Below are 24,385 nucleotides of genomic sequence, written 5' to 3' on the forward strand. Positions count from 1 at the left end.
AAGCTGACTGGAGGACTTGAGCTACTGGTACACACTGCTTTTTAGGAGGTGAAGTCCCAATGGAGTGCATCTGGCGTCAACTTGTACTGCAGTGTTCACATTCACATTTTTCTGTTGTTGCTTCCTCTCTCTCATGAGTTACAACCACTGCTTTGGTCTTTTGTCTGCTGCCTGCCAATAGTTTATCTCACATTCCTATGGGGAACACTCACCTGTTTTGGTTTGGTGTAAACTATCAGGGAAGGCGGCCCCAATCCAGGGAACTTCTTTGTAAAGAAAGACTGGTTTCTGATCCTCAGATCTCCCATTTCCCTGAAGTTACACTCCCTCACATCACCGTTCTTCATTACCATGGTAGCTCCTCTGTCACTGACTTCCAGATCTCCAGGACCATGTCTGCAGGCAGGCCCAGCAGCTGCTCACTCCTGTTTCTCTCCAGGAGGTCTCATGAACCACAACCAGTGTTAAGCTGCAGCTGACAGGGACGTAATGCTGTATGACAACCTCATAGGCCTTCCCAAGCTAGCCAGCAAGTGTTGTATTTTCTTGGTCATTTCCAGGGAGGAGGGGAAGCACAACCCTTGTTTACAGATGGTCACACAAGCTGTGTAGCTCAAATGACTGTGCCAAGTTCACAGTGAGTCCGTGGCAAAGCCAGGAACAGAGCAGTGACCCTCTCCAGGATAGGACAGCACAGCAATTCCTCTGCTTTTAACACATCCGGCATCTTTATTATTAAGGACAGCTCTACTTAGGTCAGTTTGGTAGGAAGTCTGGCCACTGCCTTTTGACAGGCAGCTGGCAGAGCCAACTTGCCCAAGGCTGAGCCATTCCCATCCAGAGGTGAGGACAGTGGTCACAAGAACTCACCCTTGGTCCACAGGGAATACCTACTGAGTAATTACAAATGCCCAAGTGAGGGCTTTAAAAGACAGTGGATGAAGGGTTCATTGGGTTTTTCTCCTTTGTCAGACCTGTTCCAGCAGGCTTGTAACAACTCATCAGCTTGGAGTCTGACAACTTTCCATCAAATTTGGCTAGGGATGGGCAAAGAGCTGAGAGCGTCTGAGGTCTGTGACAATGCAATGACAAAGTTCTGTCACATCAGCATTATCTTTTCAGGGTATCCAAGACAAAAATACAGCAGATACCTTTATGAAGATGAAAGGGATCCACACACTGACCAGCAGCCCCCCTTTATCAAGGCCTCAGCTGAAATGCCATGCTTACGCCACACACACGCACCCATCACTGAGAGGATCTGGGTGGCCTGGTGGGAGGGTGCTGGGCTGTTTGGGAGTGCAGGGAGGGGGACAGGCCCCCACAAGCAGCCTGGTTAGCTCACAGGAGGGGAGGTGGGACACGGCAGGGGCGGGGGAAAAGAGCTGTGCGCCGGTGCTATAAAAGTGACTTCCAACCAGTGCTGGGGAAGGGAGGCAGCCTAAGCTACAGCTCCTGTTTCCAAGCCTCACCGAGCAGAGCATCCCTGAGCCAATCCAGGTCCTGAAGATGGAGGTCTGGGTGCTGACAGCCGCTGCCCTGCTGCTGGCACAGCTCTCCCTGGCCCCAGCACACGTAGAGGCACTGGAGGAGTGGGCAGCCCTCCCAGCAAGGCAGCTTGGAGCTGGGGGACCCACAGAGAATCATCAGCCAGCTGGAGATGGAGGGGACAACCAGGCGGATGGCAGCCACCCCCAGGCCGCAGTGTGGGAGGCTCTGGCAGAGCACCACACGGGCTCTGGGGCTCTATGCAAGGCCACAGGCAGCGGTGCACGGGACCCCTCCAGCAGGCCCCGCAGGAGCCCACCACAGCCCTTCCACAGCAGGAGCCTGGGGCTGAGCCATCATCTGAAGGGCTACGGGAAGTTCAACAGCGACACGGTAAGCACAGGGCATGCCTGCCCAGCGCCAAGGGCACAGGTAGGCTTTGCAGCACCTCTCCAACAAAGCAGGGTGTCCCCAGGGCTCAGCCCCGGGTCATAAGGGCATGCTGCTGGGTATTGTTCTCCTTTAAATCAGTAATGTGATAGAAAGCCTGCACCGGGGGGATGAGCTGCCCCCTGGGCTGTTGGCATTAGGCTGAGCTTGCTGCCTCCCCTGCAGCACTCCTGTCGCGGCATCCAGAGCCGGCCCTGCCAGAAGCCCTCGGATTGCGGAGGCTGCCTGGGGCTGTACACCTGCAGGCCGCCCGGCACCTGTAGACTGAAGGCTGTCTCCCGGCAGAGAGGTGAGCAGCGCCTGTGGTACCGCGTGGTTTCTGTGTGGCCGCAAGGCTTCAGCTAGTATGGCTGCTCTCTGGGCTTTGTCTTCACAGGGGGATTCCTGCAGAGCATCCAGGAGCAACGCAGCTCAGCGTGAAGCTGGAGGGACTGTCCTGCCGCTGAGACCAATGTCTCCTGCTTGAGTTTCATGTTCAGTCCTTCATTAAACAGCTGTAAAAGGTTCTTTCTCTGTGCTTTTCATGCTGTTAGACGCCCTCGGATACTGTATGCTGGGTTTGAGCCCCACATTCCTTACTGCTGCCAACAAGGCATTCACCCCTCCACCATCCTGCCCACCAGCCCGTTTCTGCCACCACCACCACCATCCATTTCCACTGTTTGCTGAGTCCTTATACCCAGCAAAGAAAGGGGCTGCTTCTGTAGGAAGCTTTGGCTTCTGAAGCCTTCTGAAGCAGCAGTGACAGGACCCACAGATCCCCTCCACTCTTTTGTAAGTGGAATTAGGCTCTGCTGACCCTATAATTGGTCACCATGGCCCTCAAATGTGGGGAAGAGGCACTTCCAAACCCTCCAGAAGCCACACATGGCACAGTGCAGAACAGGGCTGCCAGCATGCAGCCCACCCCTTGCACTCCCAAAGCAGAGGAGGAGATCTCCATTCAGCCCTGCATTGAGGGCCATTGAGGGATTTCTTTCCTCTCAGCTTCAGCCAGCGCCAGGCCCATGGAGAGCCCCAGTGAAGGTGGGTGAGCAGCAGCAGCAGCTGGCTCCCTAGGGGAGCTGACATCCTCATTTTGTCTCAGCAGCTTACCCAGTGTTAGAATGCTTTGTAATGCCACTGAGATGTCACCAGAGGAGAACCTGCCTGGCCTGACAGGAGTCTCCACAGCCAGACCCCGCAGCTGAGCTCATCCTCAGGCTCCCTATGCACGCAGCTTGGGTGAGGGTACAAGGTCATCGGGCTCCAGAGCATGCAGGCATGGCCAAGCCAAGGGCTCAGCCACTAGATGTCTCCTCCAGCCCATACAGGCAGGTGGCAGATACTCCACAAACACACCCCAGGGGCTGCACACTTTTTAAACCACTCACTTTTAATTATGCTGCGTAAGGAAAAGCCTCTCCTCGTGCCAGGACCCGATGCAGCCAGCCTGTCAGCTGGCAGGCTGATCACGTCCTCAGTAGGTTTAGTGGTTCCCCCTCACCCTCAGAAGCTCCTCCTCATCAGTCCACATCATCCCTGCAGTTCTCAGCATCTTTGCTCTGCAGAGACATGTCCATACAACTCCGTTCCTCCCATCCTCGGTGCTCAAGCTCTGCCAGCTCAGTCCTGTGGCAGTCCCACCGCCATCCTGCAGCACCAGGCGGGGAGGAGGCAGGGCGAGAGGCATCGGTTAATATTTGTTCTAACCCCAATATAAATAGAAAAATACAGCAAAACAAAGAACTGATTAGCTAAGGGATCCGATCTGCTGGGCTGTCTGCAACGTGCTAATGCAGAGTTCAGAGTGCTTGGTCCAGTGCATAGTACTGTCGATATCCAGAGACCTGTCCCAGCAGCCCCACTGCTGTCGCATCGTCCTGTGGCACTGCACATCTGTGTGAGCGCGTCCCGGCCACGGTCAGCTTGCCCAAGGCTGTGGGCCCCTAGGAGCAGGTCAAATGGGAATGGTGGATACATCTGATTTGTTGATGTTAAATGGTAAAGCCATTCTCTTCTGTGGAATGAGGATGTGCTTCGCTCTTTACTTTTTGTGGAGGAATTTCATTTTGCTGCCTGAATAGATGGAGAAAGGAAAATGGGTTTCCCACAGTGACAAGCAAAATAAGTGTCAATCCCCACTACTGTCCCAGCAAACCTGTACAGAGAAACACTGCGGCTGCCAGCCCCAGGTCCTTACCTACAGCCCCTCACCCCGCAAAGCTGGAAGCAGGTGCCTGCAGCACAGGGCACAGCCCTGACCATAGCCTGGGAGCAGCACTGCAGCCTGGGGCACTGCAGGCCTCCAAGCACACCACTCAGACCCCATTTGTCCAGCAGACCTGGAAAGCAAAGGTATTACTGAGCTCACATAGCTAAATTACATGCTTAAGAGGCAGGGCCACCATTCTCACAGACAATGCTTCTCTTTAAATGGACACAAAATACTCAAGGCCTGGGAATCAGCTCTCTTAGCCACGGTGTTCAACCAAGAACTTCTAATCTTGGTCTGGAGCTCTCATTAGAGCTCCTCCACAATGCAAAATGGATTCAAGCAAGAAGAAAATGCATAAGCAGTGGAAACAAGGACAGGTACTGTGGGAAGAGTATAAGGAAGTTGCTAGGCTGTGTAGGGATCGGGTCAGGAAAGCCAAGGCCCAGACTGAACTACACTTGGTGAGGGATACCAAGAACAACAAGAAAGGCTTCTACAGATACCTCAACCAGAAAAGGACGTCCAGGAGGGCATACTCCTTCCAGTGTGTGATACAGACAGGCTGGTAGCAACAGACAAGGAGAAGGGTGAAGTACTTAACTTTTTCGCCTTGATCTTCTCTGATAATTGCTCATCACACAGCCCTTAAATGCTTGGTTTGGTAGGAAAGGATTGAAGAAGCAACGTTCCTCCAACTGTAAGCAAAGATCAGGTTCGTGACTGCCAGAGGAACCTGAACATCCACAAGTCTATGGGTCACGATGAGATGCATCCCAGAGTCCTGAGGGAATTGGCTGATGTATCTGCCAAGCCATTCTCTGTGATATTTGAAAAGTCGTGGCAATCACGTGAAACTATTTGAAAAGACATGGTGAAGTCCCTGGTGACAGGAATAGAGGCAACATTGCACCCATTTTTAAAATGGGTAAAAAAGATGACCCTGGGAACTACCAACCTGTCAGTCTCATCTCTGTGCCAGGAAAGATCATGGAAGAGATCCTCATGGAAGCTATGCTAAGGCACATGGAAGGCAGGGAGGTGATATGGGAGAATCAGTATGGCTTCACCAAGGGCAAATCCTAAAACCTAGTGGACTTCTATGTCCACTGCATCAGTGAACAAGGAAAGACCAATATCATCTATCTGGACTTCAGTAAGGCCTTTGACAGAGTATCCCACAGCATCTTCTCTCCAAATTGGAAAGATATGGATTTGATTGGTGTACTGTTTGATGTACGAAGAACTGGCTACAGGACTGAGTGCAAGGAGTGGTAGTCCAGTGCACAATGTCTGGATGGAGATTAGTGGTGAGTGGAGTCCCCCTGGGGTTGGTGCTGGGACCGATACTCTTTAATATCTTCATCAGTGATACTGACAGTGGGGTCAAGTGCCCCCTCAGCAAGTCTGCTGATGACCAAGCTGTGGGGTGCAGTTGAGACACCAAAGGGATGAGATGCCATATAGAGGGACCTAGGCAAGCTTGAGCAGTGAGCTCAGGTGAACCTCATGAAGGTCAACAATTCCAAATACAAGGACTTGCACTTGGGTCAAGGTAACATCCAATACCAATACAAGCTGGGGGATAAAAGAATTAAGCACAGTCCTGCCGAAAAAGATCTGGGGGTACCAGTGAATGGCAAGCTGAACATGAGCTGGCAATGTGCCCTCACAGCCAAGAATGTCAACCATATCCTGGGCTCTGTCAAAAAAAGTGCAGCAAGCAGGGCAAGGGAGGTGATCCTGCCCCTCTTCTCTGCACTGGTGAGATCTCACCTGGAATACTAAGTCCAAATATAGAGTCCTCAGTACAGGAGAGACATGGACCTGTTGGAGTGTGTCCAGAGGAAGGCCAAAAAAATGATCCAAGGGATGGAATATCACCCAAGTGAGGACAGACTGGGAGATCTGGGGTTGTTCAGCCTGGAGAAGAGAGGCAGTGAGGTGACCTGTGAGCGGCCTTTCAGTATCTAAAGGGAAGCTACAGAAAAGAAGGGAAAGACTCTTTAGCAGGGTCTGTGGTGACAGAACAAGGGGAAATGGCTTCAAGATTAAAGAGGGGAGAGTTAGGTTGGATATAAGGAAAAAGTATTTTACAGTGAGGATTGTGAGGCACTGGGATGGGTTATCCAAAGATGTAGTTGATGCCTTGTCCCTGGAGACTTTCAAAGTGAAGCTGGATTAGGCCCTCAGAGATGCCACCTGATCTAGCTGTAGGTGTCCCTGTTCATTGCAGAGAAGTTGGACCAGATGGCCTTTAAAGGTCCTTTCCAACTCTAAGGATTCTATGACTCTATGATTCAGCCTTAGGATGCTCCTGGGCAATTCCTACCACTGACCCTCCACAGAAAACCTGAAGACTATGGAGAATGTGTTGCTCATCCCAGCAGAAACTGCGACTACCTCTCCTGAGTCACTGTTTACTCAGTTTCCACCTCACATCCACCTGTATCCTTTAGGATACACATAGCTCAAAGCCCACATTTTGATTCTCCTAGCCTCCAGGCTGGAGACAGACCAACAGCATGTCAAAAGCTGGGATATGTGGCTGGGCACTAATCCCTTCAGGACTCAGTTGTTAACAGAGCCCTGCTACCTGTCAGAGGCTCCTCTGCTGCCAAATCTCAAGGCAACAAGAACAAGCTCTGTGAGAAGCCAGTGGTCTTGCTGGTTGCTTACCAAGTCCTTTCAGGAACCGATTGACTCCACTCTGCTCCCCACTGGGAAGTGTTTCCAGGTACTCCTGAGCCCGTACCTCAAACAGACCTGTAGGAAAAAGGAAGTCAACAACTTTTACTTTACTATCCTATACATAAAAGAGAGTGCATCTGAAAAGATACTCTCCTAGCATACCAATACACTTGTACAAAGGAACAATGTACCCAGCCTCCCCAACTCACTGAGTGCACATGTAGGACAGGAGCTCTGGTCCTTGGCTGTAGGACTCCCAGCACACAAACCCTGCTATGACCTCCTCTCCACCACTGTAAGGCTGACTGATTTTTCTGTCTTACAATGGGAGAGACAAAACCTCCATTTACTCTGCTACAAACACAGCCTGCACCAGCACTTACAGAATCATGGAATCATAGAATGGTTTGGGTTGGAAGGGACCTTTAAGATCATGTAGTTCTAACGCCCCTACTATAGGCAGGGACAGATCCCTCTAGAGCAGGTTGCTCAATGCCCCATCCAGCCTGGCCTTGAATCCTTCCATGGAGGTGGCATTCATAACCTCACTGGGCAACCTGTTCCAGTATCTCACCATCCTCATAGTAAAAAATTTCTTTCTCATATCTAGTCTAAATCTCTTCTAGTTTACAGCCATTTCCCCTCATCCTGTTATAAGAAGTCCCTCCCCAGCTTTCCTGTAGGCCCTTTTCAGGCACTGGAAGGCTGCTATGAGGTCCCCCCTGAGCATTTTCTCTCAGCCTCCCCTCATTGGAGAGGTGCTCAGCCCTCTAATCAACTTCATGGCCCTCCTCTGGATCCACTCCAACAGCCTTCCCACCACCTAAACTGGCACTGCCCCTGCACAGGCACTGCAGCCTCAGCTCATGCTGCTGGAGCTGGTGGCATTTCCTACCCCTCCTGCGAGTGACAGCAGAGGTTCCAGGAATGCAGAGCCTTGGCAGAGCCCCTCACCTCTGACTCCCTGCTTCCGCAGCTCTCGTTCCTGGATGAAGCCCCCAAACATCTGAGTCTCCATGAAGACCTCCAGGAAGCGCCGGAGGCTCTTGGAAGAGACGGACTTGCGGAAAGCCTCACGCTGCAGAGTCCGCTCCTCTCGCTCGTTGGGAGTCAGGAAGAGGGAGTAGTGGCCCACGATCTCCACAAAGAAACGGACAAAGGCCTCGGATACCACCTCGTTCAAAGGGCTGGTCTCTGAGGAGAGGAGCAAGAGGCAGCAGTGAAGACAACACCATAAGGAAAAGCTAGGAAAAAATGTGTTCTCTGTTACTCATTTGTATACACAAAGCCATACCAGCCTTGGGTACAAACAGAAAAGGACTGGGCTGCTATTATTTTGGAAGTCATCCAGCTTTCTCTCAGCTCCTTCTCAACTAGGATATGCCCTCAGTGCCCCCCCAGACAGCTGCCTCAGCCCTGTGCTGTGTGTGCAGATCGTTCACTTGAAGAGTCTGCATCCTTCATGTGGTCAGCAGCAGAGAGCCTGTGTAATCTTCACCAGGAAGGATGAGTGATGCTCCCTGGAGCCACACGAAAAGGAAGGACAAAGCCAGGAAGGGGATAAGCACTGTTTATCTTTGCACAATGAGAAATGTTTTCAGTGAGATGGAACATTTAATAAAGCTTCAAGCAACATCCTGACCTACCTCTAATTTCTGTGGAGCTAAACTCAGTATGAATGTAGCTCTCCTCTAAGAAGTGAATGAAGTGAACAAAAAGGGCAGGGAGAGAGGTGGTTTGACCTGTACAGCGCTATGCCTTACCCTGCTTGCCATTCACAGAGCCCTCCTCTTTGTCACTTGCCAGCTCGTTCCTCTGCTCCAAAATGTGCTCCAAGGCGACCTGCAGCTTTCGGGGCAGGATGGAGTCTTCATCTTCCATCTGCAAAACAGAAACAGCCATCTCCTGAGGGCCTGGGGCCAGGACACGGCTGGCTCCTGGGTCATATCCTATCTAGTTCCCGACACAGCAAGGGGAGCACTAAAAGCAAACAGTGTGGAGAAGGAAAGGGAGAACTCATGATACACTGGGCACTTTCCCAGCACCTTCCTGTCAAAAGGTGAAGAAGCAGGAGAGGAGGGTCTCTTTGCCCATATACTGCTCTAGCCTGTGAGAATTCAGATGTCCAACCCCGGAGGCTACCTGGCGGGGCTCACCCAGCTGTCTGTGAGCCCTCCCAGCACCATGAAGAAGGCTGAGCTGAACAATGCTGGCGTGCAGCCAGGCAGGCGCAGCCGCTAGCCTGGCTGTGCTCAGACACCGATCGCGTTACGGAGGCTCAACAATTCCTGCAGAGCAACCGAAGCCACAAACTGCCTGTGTGTGTGTGCTCTCACCAGCTCCTGCTGACACAGTGTGACTCAGCTTATGTTTCTCAAGGAGAGGTGTGAGGTGGAGCATTTGACCCCACATCTGCTGCCAGCTGAAAGGATGCAAACGCAGTTCCTGCAGCTCAGGGAGGTGGTGAGCCAACACTGCACTGAAGGAGTGGTCTTCACCCACATGCTGCTTCCCGCAGCAGGAGGTGCTCTCCTCCCATTCCACTGAGGCACGGGTTAGACCTACGCAGCAAGTGCTTCTCAGCCATTTGAGGAAGAGCTCAGGGTCAAAGCTAGCTTCTAGGGCCAGGAGCATGTCCTGTTGTCTGTCCTCTCCTCTTAAATATCCATCTTCACTCCATGACAAAGGAAAGCAAAAATCAGCAGGCAATCTTGTCCATGCAGCTAGATCCCTATTTACCGGCTTCCAACTTATGACTCACCCAGTACAGACTCCTTGAGCAGGAACGATACAAAGAAATAATCAGGTGATGATTTTGCATCCCTGCTCAGCCAGGGTCTGTGAGACACAGACTGGGAAAGCCATGGCCTTCTGGGAGCCTCAACTACTGAACTGAGGCTTTTCAGCTCTGCCCTCAGGATGACAGAGAAGGACCTGCAGTGCTCAAGTGCCATCCTTTCCTCTTTAAAAACAGAAAGAGAGAAAGCACAGTGATTCAGTTCTCAGCATCCGTGGTTTAGGACTGTGCTGAGGACACAGCAATCACTGTAACACTTCTAACCACAAATCCCACCCAGCTTTTTGTGGGAAGTAAGCAATGCAGCCGGCCAGGCAGGTCAGCAAATCCAATCAAGGTAAGGTGTGATGGAGAAATGAAACAGAAGATGGAAGATGTGAAATAGTTCCACTCACCTGTCTCAGAAACCGGTTATTCACAAGGTCAACAACAAGGACCTAAGAATGAGAGAAAGAATGAAAGTGGTAAATCACTATTTCTGTCATCAGAGTTTATCTTGATCTACAACTGGTCTAGAGGAAACACTTGAGCCCTGGCCCTATTCCTTCTAACCACTGCAGCAGCTGGAGGGAGCACCCAGGGTGAGCCAAGAGGAGCCCTTGTTGTGGCTTTCTAGCAGCTTCACCACTAACCACAGAGCAGCCTGGACAAGAAGAGCCTGCCATCCCAGCCCCATCCAGCACTCCTTGCTCCTCAGCTCTGCCGTTTAAAAAAAACTCATACATGCTCAGCAGCCTTTCTGGGCCAGAAGACAGCTGAGCCTACTGGAAGAAACACTGTTAAGCATGGCTCACCTCCTCCACTGGGAGCTCCTTCAGGCGGGGCAGGGAGCTGGAGAGCAGGCCGATGAGGAACGGGGTGGGCGAGCACACAATGTCGATCATGGAAGGCGGCAGCACGGGGATGTAGGTGTGCTGCCAGGTGAAGGGGTACAGGAGGGCCACCGTAGCATGGCAGCACTTGGAGAGGGTGCTGGAAGACAAAGCACAACCCAGAACAACAGCACATCAGTCAGGAGGTGAGTGGCACCCACTGGCAGTGAGGGCTTTTTCAGTCATTCCCTGAGTGAACTCCATAATTTACTGAGCACATTCCCAGATTTCTGTTCTCAATTTTCAACTTCAGGTGCAATGACCTGTGACAGGAACCCAGGTTAGGAAGGACAATAAACTCTGTTCTGCCCCGTGCACACATGACAAGAGACACACCCCACTGAACACCTGCCCTTGCCTCTCCAGAGTCTTGACAGGAAATACCCCACAGATGTGCGGCCTTCTGTGCCGCTGCCCTTCATTTGAGAAATGAGTTTATTCTCTCACAGCATGCCTCTGCAACTGTTCCCATGGGAAAGCCACACGTTTGAATGCACAGGGGCTGTGCTGTCCATAACAGGATGCTCCAGCCTGCCCCTCAGCTTGCACAGTGCACCTGCTTTGCCTTTGGGCAACCCTCTGCACGCCAATGGCATGCTTTCCTACATCTCCTAGGCACACTGACAGTTCTCAGTGCCAAGATGGAGTGAAAGAGGAAGAAGGACACGAAGGTTTGCAGTCAGAAGAGCCAAGATTGCTCAGAACCACAGCAAACAGGAAAGTGAAACCTAAGGAGGGGAGCACGTGGCTGGGCTCCATGCAGTGCTCCATGCGGCTCACGGAACTGTAATATGCCTTCTTCCTCCTTCAAACCCTCACAGCAGCTCTGCTTTAAATGCCTCCGTGGTCAACTCCCAGGAAGGCCTGGCTAGAAGCCCCAGTGACTCCCCAGCAGCCGACTGCAGGGACACACAGAGCTGCCAGGGCACCGGTGAGCCATCTGCCCTGGGTCTGGAAGCATTTGCATGCATTGAGGAAGGAAGAAGGCTCGCCACTATAGATGGTGTAACTAACATCATCTTGTTTTACTAGCATCCAGGCCCTGGAGGAAGAAGGAGGGGAGAAGGCTGGTGCAGCCCGGAGAAACCACGTGGCTGGGAAACGCCAGCAGCTGGTTTGCATTAAACTCCACGGGGGAATTCACATCGAGCAACCCGGATCTGGCAGTTTATTGCTGACTTGAAATGAGAGGAAAGGGGGGGAGATGGGCGTGGGCTTGCTCCTCTTGCTCCAGTGAAGCCTGGTGACTGCAAATCCCTGCCCAGCAATGCTAACACGAGCTGAGTGCAGTGCCATGGCTGCAGCTGGCTGGCTTTCAGCAGATACATTCAGTTCAGCAGAACATGATTATGATTGCTGGGACATCAACAGAATGCAGGCAGTAAACATCATTAACCACATGACGCTTTTTGGAGATAAGTAAATCCCAGAGGAGGGGCTGGATTGTGCTTGATGTGGGAATTATACTAGGACTGCAGGTAGGGAGTGGGTGCCTGGGAGGGACCCCTGGGATGTGCGTGCTGAGGACATCTCTGCAAGATAGACACCATTTTCTCTCTGCTCACAGAGTTCTGTCTTAAGTGGTACTCTATAAAAACAAAGGAAAATCAAAGCCAGTTCCCATCCTTGCTTAGGAAGCTGTCAGAGCATCCTTTTCCCTTCCCACTGTAACAACCAAACACCAAAAAAAAAAACCAAAAAAAACCCAAAGCCAACCCAAACCAACACCCTCAGAAAAAATGTGGGACCAATATCAGAGCAGACTGCTTTTCTTGTAGCTTTCATGCATGCTATACCTGAAAGGAACAGCAGCAAAAGTAGACATTCCATCTTAGGAGTGCACCCAAGGTTAATGACACTCTTTAAAGACTGTCTCCTTCAAGGTGGTGCTACATGTACACCCAAGTGGAAGTGTTACAAGTTTCACCTTGTCACAAACCCTTGATCTTGAAGGCACATTTGACTCACCTGCCTAAAAGGCACTTAACAGCACATAAACAATGGGAGAGCCTTTGTGGTTCCAGACAGCTCCAGGGAAGAACAGTGTGCAGCTGAGGTATGTGATTATTGATGGCACAATGAGATACTATGGCCTGCTGACTCACAGTGTATTTATGGTGGCTTGCTCTTCCCCCAGCCCTGCACTCAAGTTCCAGATTACACATGGTACGTGAGAGCTTAAGTGGGAGGAAAGATGGCTGAGGTCCAGTTAGAGAAAGTCACAGAGCCGTGTAAGTTGTATGTGCCGTGCTGTGGGAAGCAAAACAGATCACTTCCCCTTCCAACTTTCCATCTGTGGTTGTCTCCTCACCTCCAGGATAAACCCTACTTCACTCTGCTCTGAAACACTTCTCACCACACAAGGAACTGCCACTGCAGAAGACTGTTGGGGTTGAGGTCTGTGATCCTCCCTTGAAGGCAGAGCAGTTCAGATGTGGGCACAGAGCAGTACCACTAAAGCATATCTTCTGCATGTGATTCAGCCAGATGCCCTCTGCGAGAAGTCTCAGGGAGCTGCAGCTTGCCAGGAGCCCAGCACCCACTTGGACCTTCAGAATGACTCAAATCTAAGCTCCTTCTTTCTCCTACATAAGACATTTGAGAAAGCAATAACTGATCGTCCAATCACGCTAAGATTGCTGATCCATGCAAGAGAATTCAGTCTGATAAATTCCTTCTATGCCATCTGTGCAAGTGTGCGTTTTTCAGCCATCAGCAATAGCCGTGACTGAACCACACCACAGTCACAACATGGCACATACCTGTCTGTGTAGAAAGTGAATAAGGCCACTGAAGTTCTGGGCACCATTGAAGAGGCTGGATGTCTCATTCTGTGCCATGTGCTTGTCCCTCAACTCAACTGCAACAGCTCAACACACTCAAGGCACTACTTAAATCAGTAAGCTCTCAGCTTCTTCTCCCAGTGCTCTTACACCAAATGGGCAGGCAATGCCTTTGGGTAGTTACAGTGCCCCTCTTGAAACCCCCACTGAACATCCTGAAATCCCAGCACGTACGCATTACAGCCATCACAAGGGCTGCTGCCATTTGAATAGTACTGATCCAGGGTGATGTGTTGGGCTTGGAGTGCTCCAGGTGCCACCAGAAGTTAAAAGGTCTATCAGCGTGATAGCAGGGTGGTCTGGGGGTGCCATGCAATAATTTCAGGCTGCAGAAGTTCACTAAGAGTTGTTCAAAATGGGGAACATTCTATTTTTAAGGCCTCTGGTTTCAACAGCAAATCCTTAAAAGACCACCAGTCTCTAAAGAACACTGTCAAGATCCTTCACAGGTTCATTCAGATCATGAGCTGTACTTTCGGTGCTCCTTGCACAGGAGCCTGCAGGAGACAATGACTTATTGCCAGTACAATGGCTAAAAAGTATCAAAGGACACAAGTACACAAAGAACCATGTCATACTCTCTCCCTATAGGGCTGCATTTGGATATTGACTGACATTCAGATCTCCCTGGCTGAGCACTCCCTTGATCAGACCAATGATACCACAGAAACTTGTTTGCTTACACAACAGGCCCTTCCACCACACAGCATCCTACACAGAAGTGCATTTGCAAAAGCAAACACAGCTGCTGCTTTTCTCAGTAGCCACCTTGTATGGAGGTGGTCAGTACGGAATCTGAACAAAACAGCTGCAACCACCAAGAAACTCTTCATCCTCTCCTGGGGAAACTTGCTCCAAGACTAGGTTGACTTGCTCTAAAAAGACACTGACAACATGAAACAGCTTCTAAGGGAGAATGTCAGCTGCTCAGTTTGATAGAATGATAGAATATCCCAAGCTGGAAGGGACCCATAAGGAACATTGAGTCCAACTCCTGGCTCTATACAATAACAGCCAAAAAATTCTGATTCTGTACTGCACATGGAAGCAAATCATTTGATTATTTTCTTCCCAAACTGCAGACTGAATACAGGTTTTCCAGCTTTGAAAGCAAGCACATCTGCTAAAGAGTCCAGCTAGCTGATCTTTCCTTGGGTTTGGCATACTAAACAGACTTCTGAAAAATACTATTGAATCAATCAGCCTCTTGGAGCTTAATGCCAGTAAGTCCTTTGGTCCCTACACCAGCCAAACTGCTGGAAATAGGCTGGCATTTTGTAATTTAACATGGCTTGATTACCTTATTTTTTCTTCTTTATAAAGCTCTGCTACAGTAGGATTTACTTTACAAACACCTTTGGATTTCTGACGCTGCATAACATCTGGATTTACTTATGTCGGATCACAGAACTGGTGCACAACGTTTAAGAGACCCGGGAGCTTTCAAACCTCGCACCGTGACTTGGCAGAACCCAGCAGGGCGATGCTGGGTTCCACCATGGGTGGGGATGGCCACCATCTCCCAGAAATTAATTAATAAGAGAGGTTAATGCACACAAAGAAGCTAGCAGAAAGGGTCTCTGAAGACAGTGCTATTACCATGGAAATGTTCTCCTTGGGCTTCTGCTTCTCCCCAACCACAACACAAAACCAAGAAATCCAGGAGGCTGTGCTGACAGGCACAGATCAGACCACTTTGGAAGCCCATGGAAAGGGCTGCTTTTAATCTTTTCTTGAGATGACCACATTTAAAGTGTCTACTCTACTTCAAATCTGCCTTTGATAACAATGGCCACTTTGTGTTGTTGACACAGCTGTGGTTTCTGGCAGGGGCAGATGCAATTGCTCGAGTTGCTCAGACCCACAAGAGGCTTTTGAGGAGATCTGGAAAAAGGATGCCTTGATTTAAAGCCCGTGTACATTTTCCAATTTACAAAGTCCTCTGAATCTAACACATCTCCCTCGGGGCACCGAAAGCCACCCAGTTCCATGCACCTTGAAACATCGGCCTACTTTTGTTTGGAAGACGCCCTTCGAAATGCTGCCCTTTGATGCCTCAAGCATGAGTGCAAATGAAGGCAGGGAAGGCTACAGAGACCAACACGGTTTTAACACAGTCACTTTTCCTGGGTTGCAAGGGAATGTATACTCCAGTCTCCATAGCAACAGAGAAAAAAAACAACTAATATACCAAATTCTTTCCTTTTCCGCTGCCAAGCGTTGGACTGACAGGTCTTTAAAAAACACTCAACATTCATTCTTAAGATGGAAAAGACAAAGTATTTCACTTGCTGTACACTTGTTAGATGCATTTTTTTGTCTCAGCTTGAAAACATTTCACAGTTCACACAGTATTTGGCAAAAGACCTTTCAGCTCTCTTTCCCAGAGACTGATTTGATAGCAATTAAGAGACACAAATACATGGCACGCATTATTTTCCCCATCGCTCACACCCATACATACCTTACAGCCACGTACAGATATTGATAGAGCCCACATGAAGAACTGCAAATTACATTTATCACGCATCTTTCACCATGTCACCTGCACTCTCCCCACTAATCCATCTCAGCTGGATTACTTCTAGCATTCCAAACCCCTGAGCATTTAGAGCAGCTGCTTTTATCGGTTTTTTTTTTTGTTGTTTTTTTTTTCCCTTCCCTTAAGCTATTGCCAAAAAATGTTTCTTTTCTTTCCTCTGAAATTGGCATTTTCACCCTTGAAGTAAATACGATTTAGTACTCATTGAGTTCAATGTGTTCCTGTCCCAGGAAAAGCACCATTTGGACAGAAGATCTTGTATCGACAGAACTATTAACATTCAGAACATGGAATTTCCACCAACAAATACAACAGATTGTTGACCTTTCAGTTACGAAAGACTCTCCACTCCCGCGTACTCAAGCCATTGGCTGGATTAAAAACACAACAGTTTACTTCATTTTCAGGGTTATTTCTTTTGTTTTCTGTTTTTCAAGCCTTTGCAGTCCTTTGGGATCATTTTCAAGATTTTCTTCACAATGAGAATCAAAGAAAATTCTTGTTTTGTGAAAGGAAAATAAAAATTATGGCCATCCCAAAATTGCTTTACGTTAAGAGCAAGGTCTTCTCAAACACATCTAATATACTAAAAGCCTTGCAGACAGCAATCGATATTTGAGCCTACCATACCCAAGATCTTTAAAATATGACTTTTTTTTTCCCCACAGAAGAGTGCAGTTTGTGTTATATTTGGAAACTTCTAGAAAGTATGATCCCAGTGATCTCTCCTATTCTTTTTTACAGGCCCGGGAAGCTTGATTCATTACTAAAGATCCTGTATATACTGACAGAAGATAGAGAAAAAAAAAAACAAATCCATAGAAGTGCTGTGAATGAAAGATATCCTGTAACACAGACTGCTCAGAATACCGTGTGCTGTCAGAAAAACATTCAGTACAAAGAGATCTGATGACTGAAAGTTCATTTTAAAGTGATGACTTTTAAAACACAAAAAAACACAAAAACATCGAATGCTATGCACCCTACCATACATTCTTAGCACCCTGTCCCTCACAGAGAACACAATGTTATCTGTGTCCTTAATAGATTTTCCCAGAATGTAAAATTTATCCTATAGTGAAGGAGAAAAACCTCAGAAAACAAAGCCTGTCATCATAAATTATAACATAAATCATATATACTCTGTAGAAATATACAGTGGATAAATTCTGTTTCAAACACAAACCTGAATGCTCTGGTATCTCAGGCTTAAATATTCAGAACACTAAACATCTATGCATACAATATATCAGTGATTATAAAAAACTAAATTTTCCCCTCCCCATCCCAAGGCAGCTGCCAAAAAACTGCAAATGGCCTGTGCTGCCATGGTGCTCCAGCACCCCTCTCTGCAGCCATCCTGTCTGAGCTCTGCACTGAGGAGCCCTGGAGCCCTGCAGCATTATTTTTTTCCCTTAGCTTTCCTGCAGGAGGGGCCTCCCCATCTTTTGCCCTGGCACTCAGTCCCACGGCTGCAGCCTGCTGGCTGTAAGTTGTGAAAAGAGACAGCTTAGGGGCAGTGTACGCTCCTGAAACCCGAGCTTGCTCCTAAGTATCATTATTCATCCAAGCAGTTTTTCCTTCCCCAACCCTGGCGAACTCTCCTGCCTAAATCCTCAAGTGCTTCAAGGGCTGGAGAGATGCCAGCCACCAGCTGCACAAGATCTTAAAGAAACCTGGGCCGATTTTTCTAAATTAAGAGAGTAAATTAAAAAAAAAAAATAGCAAATTGAGCACACTTAAAAATAGAAGGGGAAAGTCCTCTGTCTCATTTCCCCTTGCTGCATCTTTTACTTTCATCCCTCACAAGAAAGAAGTCTTAAGGGAAAAAACAATATTAAAATTCAAGCTGAAGTTTAAAAGATTTCAGAAACAAATCTTGTGACATCAGGGAACAAAGCAGAAGGGACAGCTATCCCGGCCTGAAGCCTTCTCTCTGGAAATCCAGCACAGCTCAGTGGGGAATGCTGCAGAACCGTGGAGCAAGAAGACAGGTTTTGCTTTCTCAATACCAGTGCTCCACTCTGAAACCATGCAGAGAATAGGGAATTTGTTTCTCCCTGTAGATGGGAAACTGCTCACTTCTTGTAAGCTGCGAAGTAAAATTACAGTGAGCACCCCACTCCTGGGAATTACAGCCCTACTTACATCAGATATAAGTTGGAAAATTGCAGAGAAGAAAAAGAACAGAGCAAAGAGATCAGACCCTGCAGCCTTCTCAGCTTCCTTCCTTAGCAGCATTTTGTTGAAAATAATGCAAGAGGGTACCTGAGCTTGTCTGCAATGAAGATCACCCTTCTTTCCAGAAGCAGGGAGGCGAAGACCCTGCTCAGGTGCCGCACGCTGAGGGATGAAAACAAGGACTCAAAATCAACGTGCTCGAGCCTGGAGTCAAGAGGCCGCCGCAGCTCAATGACCTTTTGGAGAGAGGAAGACCACAGGTCAGTCAGCTCTCACTGTCTGCTGATGCTGTGGGAGCAGGGCCCTGGCAGGTATGTAAGCAGCTAACAAGCATTACTGGCTGTGCTGGCAAACACCACTTAGTGTTCAGCTCTCAAACACAGACTTTCCAAAGGCCTCCCATAAATTGTTCTTCCAGATGATGCTGAGGACCATCCAGAGTCCACCCCAATGTGTACAGCATGGGACCAACCACAAGTATGCCCTACTGGGCTGAGGACAGGAAGATCTTCATAAGGAGGAAAATCAGCCTGTGTCCAGCTAGGAATGGTTTCCAGGCTTTCTCGCACTTAGGCAGCAGAGTTGCACAGAGCCTTTACCATTTTCACTCTTATTTTTACAGATGCTTTTTATTTCTGGGTGTCTGACCTACTGACCATAAACTTCTATACCATTACAGAAAAGAGTATCCCGTGAGCCTTTTCCTTTGTTCACAACTACTTCAATAATTTCTGTCACAGCACCTTGGCCCTTCATACTCCTTGTCTTAGACAGATCTTCCTAAGTTGTTCTTGAAAACCCGCAAAGCCAGATATCTTACAAACCCCACAATAAAATCTCCTCTAATTCTATACAATCCTGACCAACACCAAGCCTATAGCTGATCTATCTCAGTGGCAAACCACCCCCAGGTGCTTGTTACTCTCTGTATGCACTCAGAACAACAGGTCACCTTCCACTCTGTAGGAAACTTCTCAGATATTGTTTATTAACACCTGTCCCCCTATGTTCTTTGTTTTCTATATAAAGCAAACCATTCTCTGAAGCTTTGTATTTTCTAAACCACTTAGCAATTGGAACTACATCTCTGGGGCTTTCTCCTGGTGTTTACATTTGTTTTGAAAGCAGTACTCTAAATAAATCTCCCCCGATGCTGGAGAGTAGGAAAATCGCTCTCCTTCATTAATCATTCTTTCACTTTCTTTAACAACACAGGAATCCATCTTGATAACATCACAATGTTATTTCTGCTCATTTTACGAGTCCCTACAGCACAAGCTCCTTTTCTGAAGTACTATTGTTCTTTCCGTTACTTGCACATTGTATCAGACTACTGATTTCTTCTTCATAGCATTTTGCTCCATATTTGTATCCATATTGAATTTCAGACCAAATCTCCCATTAAGCACAGTCGTTTTGAATTTTAATCCCTAACTCTCCAAAGTGCCTGCACCCCATCTCTGTGCTGTCATCTACCAATTGTACAAATGTGGGCTTATGCCATCAGCAAGATAACTAACGAGCAGTATGGATCCTAGAAAAAAAAACAGTTGAAATGTTCTCAGACTGTCAAGCACACAACTGGGAATTTACTCCTCAACTGCAGATTTTTAACCAACTATGTATGTGCTCAGCAGTAATTTAATTTAATCTGCACTATTCTGTTTGGCTGACAAGAATATCAATATGTCCTGCTATGCTGAAAGCCTTCCTACATTTCCTTAAAAAGCATTCCACATTATCCTATCTAGAACAGGTACTTCAGAGATGAGTTTAACACAACTCTCTTCACAAATTCAAAGTGACTATTTCTCACTACTTCAATGATCCTCTACACACATATAAGCTGATTATGTATTTTGTTCCTACATACTTTCAGCAGTCAAAGTTAGGTTGTCCCTGTTAGATTTCCATGCATCCTTCTCACTTTTGAATGCAGACACGAGGCTTACCCTTCTCTGCTCCACTGGGACTTGCTGTTCTCAGAGCTTGCAAAACAGCTGCTTTTGCAACACAGTAAAAAATACATCACTGCAGTTGTTTTTCACAGAGCCGTACCCTGAGTGTCCTCAGCTCCCAATTACTCTAAAACAGCTAAGCTGTCTTTAGCTAACTCTTTCCTATTCTGTCCTGCATCACCAACCTTTTATTATTATTAAGCATTAACTATGTGATTGGAAATAATCTTCCTGGGCCCCTCACTACAAGAAAGACATTGAGGCCTTGCAGCATGTCCAGAGAAGGGCAACAGAGCTGTGAGGGGACTGGAGCACAAGTTTGATGGGGAGTGGTTGAGGGAACTGGGGTTGTTCAGTCTGGAAAAGAGGAGGCTCAGGGGACACCTTATCACTCTCTACAGATACCTGAATGGAGGTTGTGGTGAGGTGGGGATCGGCCTCTTTTCTCATGTAACAGTGACAGGACGAGAGGTAATGGCCTCAATATGCACTAGAGGATGTTCAGCTGGATAGTAGGAAACATTTCTTCTCAAAAATAGCGGTGCTGCAGTGGCACAGGCTGCCCAGGGAGGTGGAGTCACCGTCCTGGAGGTGTTCCAGAACTCAATGGATGTGGCACTGAGGGTTCTGGGCAGTGGGCATGGTGGGGATGGCTGGTGGTTGGACTAGGTGATCTTAGTGGTCTTTTCCAACCTTAATGTATTCCTTCTGAAGACTGAAGCATAAAAAACCACACAGAATATGACAGTATGTCTTCACTCGCCAAACATTAAAGGCTTTCTCACGTTAAGAAGGAGAAATGAATCCAGAGTTAGCATTCAGTATTTCTTCATTTCTCTCATCCTTCCACTGTAGTCTCAGATCCTCTCTTATTTGCCTGTGTTTCAAAGGAAATTAGATTCCTAGTAGTCATGCTCCCAGTTGGTTCCTTCTGTTTGCACTAACTTCTGAATTCCCAGCTGGCCAGTTTCCCATTTCAGTGAGCAGGGGTCCCAAAGACAACTAAATTCTGCACGTCTGCAGAAAAAAGCCGCCTACAGAGAGGGGAGTTGCATGCACACAGCACAGCATCCCTGCTGAGAAAGAGAGGCAGCTCAGAGCACAGTCTGTACACATCCTGCTTTGCAATAGTTTCCCTGTGCATTGGCACTTACACACTGATGGGATAGATGGCATGGAAAGTGCTTCATGCACAGAGAAGAGGGAGTGTGAGGAGACAAGTTTCACTAATTTCCCTGTTTGCAGATACCCATATTTTCTTTTATGTCCTTTATTGGCTACAACTCATTTTAGCCTTTGTTTATTTCTAGCTTAGTCCTTGTGTGGTTTACTGTTCTTTCCATTAGATTTTAGCAACGAGTATACCTATATTGCTAGACAAACTAGAGCCAGCTGTTTTTGTTTGCTTAAGGAGACTGCTGACAGTCTGTACTGGGAATGTTACCCCTTAGAAAAGACCTCCATCAACTAGCTCTCTTTCCCCTTGCTCATATGTAGGGCCTAACAGGAAGCATGGCCAAGATCACTTTCAGTTTAGCTACCTCCATCTGTTCACAGTCACATGCAATGCCCCAGATCTCTAAATTCTTAAAACCCTTCCCTCAATAACATCACATTGTGGGAGATATAAAATGTACCCTCATCTCCATGCTGTGAAAATGCTGTTTTCAAAGGCTGTAGCATTGCCCTTGTTTGATTTCAGATACTTTTTACTGGAACTTCCTGTTCTGTCCCATACAAATGGTGATTCTGCATTAAGGATCACAGAATGGCTTAGGTTAGAAGGGAACTTAAAGACCATATAGTTTCAATGCCCCTGCCATGGACAGGGTTGCCAAGGATGCTGGAGCACATGCTATTGATCAAGAAATTAAGTACGTAGGGGAGTCTTGAGCAGACCCAAATGTATACACTCTGTAGCATGGAGTCTGCCAGTCCGTGCCACTTGGCCTCAGGGCCAACACCTTGCTTCATTTCACCACATGGCTGATGTATCCACACCTTCAGTTTTACCACAGTTTCCTTTTCTATTCTGAAACCATTGGAAAACTCTCCATGTCATCCTCTCCAGTCCCCAGTCTTACTCCTTAGCTTCCTCCCATGCAGCTGCCAGACAATCCGCCATTCATGAGCATCTCTGGTCCCAACTTTCAGCCACCATTTGCTGGCCCAACTCTCCTTCCCTCTAGGCTGGTGTTTTTACCTCTGTTCCTGAGCCTGGCAAGAAGTTCTTGACTGTAATTGTCCGGCCCAAAGCTGGGAAAGGTGCCTCCATGACGCTCCTCATGAGAGGCTGCACCAAGGCTGGGGAAATGCCTCGTCTCTTCTCGACCTCATCCAAGATCTGGAATCAAACCAAGAAACCACAAAAGAAACATGTAAAATGGGAAGAGGGTAACAGCGGAATTGAATGCAGTAGCATCTACATTATATTGACACAGAGCCTCAACTTGTAAGGAAGAAGGTAACATGGGATTGAAAGCCTTTTGTCTTCCTAGCAAGAGAAATCCAGCTCCAGCAAGGTCAATGGAAATCTTACAACTCCCAAACTTCCTATGACCTTCAGAGTCAGGACTCCAGAAATTTAAGTGCTCACGTTCTGGTAGTTCTGCTGAACAAACAAGGCAACAGCTGACAAATTATTTTTCCTTTAAACTGTATTGAATTCAACTGTATTTAACAGGTTCTGAAATTAGCATGCAGTTGCCTTGCCAACACCATTTTTGGTGCTTATCCAGCCATCAGCTTCCTTGATTTCCATTCTTCTGGCATGGACGTCATTTTTGGGTCCCTCTTGGCCTACTGCACAAATTCCCCACTCACCTTAGAAAAGAGATTGAAGCATCCGAGGCGACTCACAATGCAGTAAACTTCTGGGAGGCGCTTCCCTTTCCCACTGGGCTTTCAAGACAAACGCAAATACACACACACAAAAAACAAGAAAACATCAGAGTTGTAGCTACTGCAGAGACAGAGCACCTGGTCTCTTAGTTCTGCAGCTCACTGACTGGCTCAGAAACCAGCATGTGTTTGACAGCATGCTGCTGATGACAATATCTTAAGTCTGGCTCTAAACACTGGCAATCTGTAAATTATAAACAGGGGAGAAATGAGCACATCCATGGTATGATCCAAACCTTCTTAAGTGATCAAGGCAGGGTAAGCTGCTCCACAGGGACAACTCTGAGCCCACAGGACCAGTACTGTTCTAGACAACTGTTCACTAGCTATCTAAACCTAAGGGAGAGAAATTCTGTCTTCAGTTTAGTGGTAAAAAAAACAGTCCATGATCATAGTGTTAAGCACTGGTGTAAGGAAAAGACAAAAACACTATGCCTAGAGTGGAGGATGACATTTAGTGAAGGACCTTGGCACTGAGCAGAGCAGAAAAGAACAAAATTGTTCTGCTGCCGCCCTTTCCACACTTAAAGAGAAGAGCAGCAGTTTTTCTACTTTTCACAAGAGGTGACAATAATATCAGCTCCAGAGAAGGCTGCATCTGTTCTGCTAGAAGAAAAAGAAGAGATAATTACCAGCAGCCTCCTACAGTATCCAAAGCGCCTGCTTCCATCTTCCCCGGTCAGGACAAATGAGAATGTCTCACTGCAGAAAGAGAAGCCAGAATAAGGAGGTACTCGTCACCCACACAGAAACTCTCTGACATAGAGATGAATTCATTCAACCCACAATCTTTTTGCATTTCCAATACTCCCACTCAGGGCTCTGCCAAACCTTCTACCACAACGGCTCTCACATTTAATTAGCTCAATGCATAAATCCATTCAATCAGGATACAAAGTACAGTACTTTTACCTGGCAAACTGATGGATGGGGGCCCAGTCCTTCGCATCAGGAAAGCAAAACTGGGGAATAGCTTTCAACTGATCTTCTGCCTCACGCATGAATTTGAACGAGCGCTCAAGCTAGTTGAGAACAGAGAGAAGGAATGTTTCCAATTAGTCATGTGGGGATGGAATGACTTCAAATATTTTTCCTGTGACAAATGAAGAGGTGATGACAGAAGCTAAGCTTCTGCCTGGAAGATATTAAAATTTCTGTGATTCTGGCTCACCTAATCTTTAGATATCTTAAAGTAACTCTGTACCCCCAATTCCACCAAGTTCTGTGTCTGCAGCATCTGCCCCTGCTCAACTGTGGCTCCAATCTGGGACATATGTTCCAGCAAGGGACCAGATACATGAAGTTTAGGGAAACTCTCAGTTCATCATCTTTACAAACATGCTGTCACACTGGCTCTCTCTCTTATTTCTCATTCAATATTTTCAGCTGGACTACTGACAAAATATGTGCCTTCCCTTTAAGAACAGATCTTCTCCCAAGTGTGATTCTTCCTTAAAGAAAAAAATAA

The 24,385-nt window shown here is 47.7% G+C and overlaps 2 protein-coding genes across 10 annotated transcripts in view; one reads left to right on the top strand and one right to left on the bottom strand.

The window, feature by feature from the left end:
* The first annotated feature begins 1,508 nt into the window (after positions 1-1,508).
* On the top strand, positions 1,509-2,441 carry LOC149919640 (uncharacterized). 2 transcript variants are annotated; one of them, XM_090144272.1, is made up of 3 exons: positions 1,509-1,881; positions 2,104-2,227; positions 2,315-2,441. In XM_090144272.1, the coding sequence occupies exons 1-3, from the start codon at positions 1,510-1,512 to the stop codon at positions 2,356-2,358; spliced, it is 540 nt and encodes a 179-aa protein (XP_090000398.1). In that variant the 5' UTR covers position 1,509; the 3' UTR covers positions 2,359-2,441. The 2 variants fall into 2 exon arrangements, with proteins under 2 accessions (XP_090000398.1, XP_090000390.1); XM_090144264.1 differs by lacking the exon at positions 2,315-2,441 and having other exon boundaries at positions 2,104-2,302.
* Positions 2,442-3,292: 851 nt separating this feature from the next.
* Positions 3,293-24,385, bottom strand: part of DENND2A (DENN domain containing 2A) — a 57,596-nt gene continuing 36,503 nt past the window's right edge. For 4 of the 8 annotated variants that reach the window (XM_031589786.2, XM_090144151.1, XM_090144163.1 and 1 more), the window contains 12 exons: positions 23,830-23,939; positions 23,550-23,619; positions 22,840-22,917; positions 22,220-22,360; positions 18,146-18,294; positions 10,415-10,592; positions 10,016-10,057; positions 8,587-8,704; positions 7,778-8,017; positions 6,812-6,898; positions 4,121-4,262; positions 3,293-3,996 (listed from right to left, as the gene is read on the bottom strand). In XM_031589786.2, coding sequence (XP_031445646.2) covers positions 3,915-3,996; positions 4,121-4,262; positions 6,812-6,898; positions 7,778-8,017; positions 8,587-8,704; positions 10,016-10,057; positions 10,415-10,592; positions 18,146-18,294; positions 22,220-22,360; positions 22,840-22,917; positions 23,550-23,619; positions 23,830-23,939 — 1,437 coding nt within the window. In that variant the 3' untranslated portion in view covers positions 3,293-3,914. The other 4 variants (XM_031589787.2, XM_090144171.1, XM_090144177.1 and 1 more) reach the window with 3 other exon arrangements.

This window comes from Phasianus colchicus, chromosome 1 (genome assembly GCF_987193195.1).
Source record: "Phasianus colchicus chromosome 1, bPhaCol1.hap1.1, whole genome shotgun sequence".
Classification (NCBI taxonomy): domain Eukaryota; kingdom Metazoa; phylum Chordata; class Aves; order Galliformes; family Phasianidae; genus Phasianus; species Phasianus colchicus.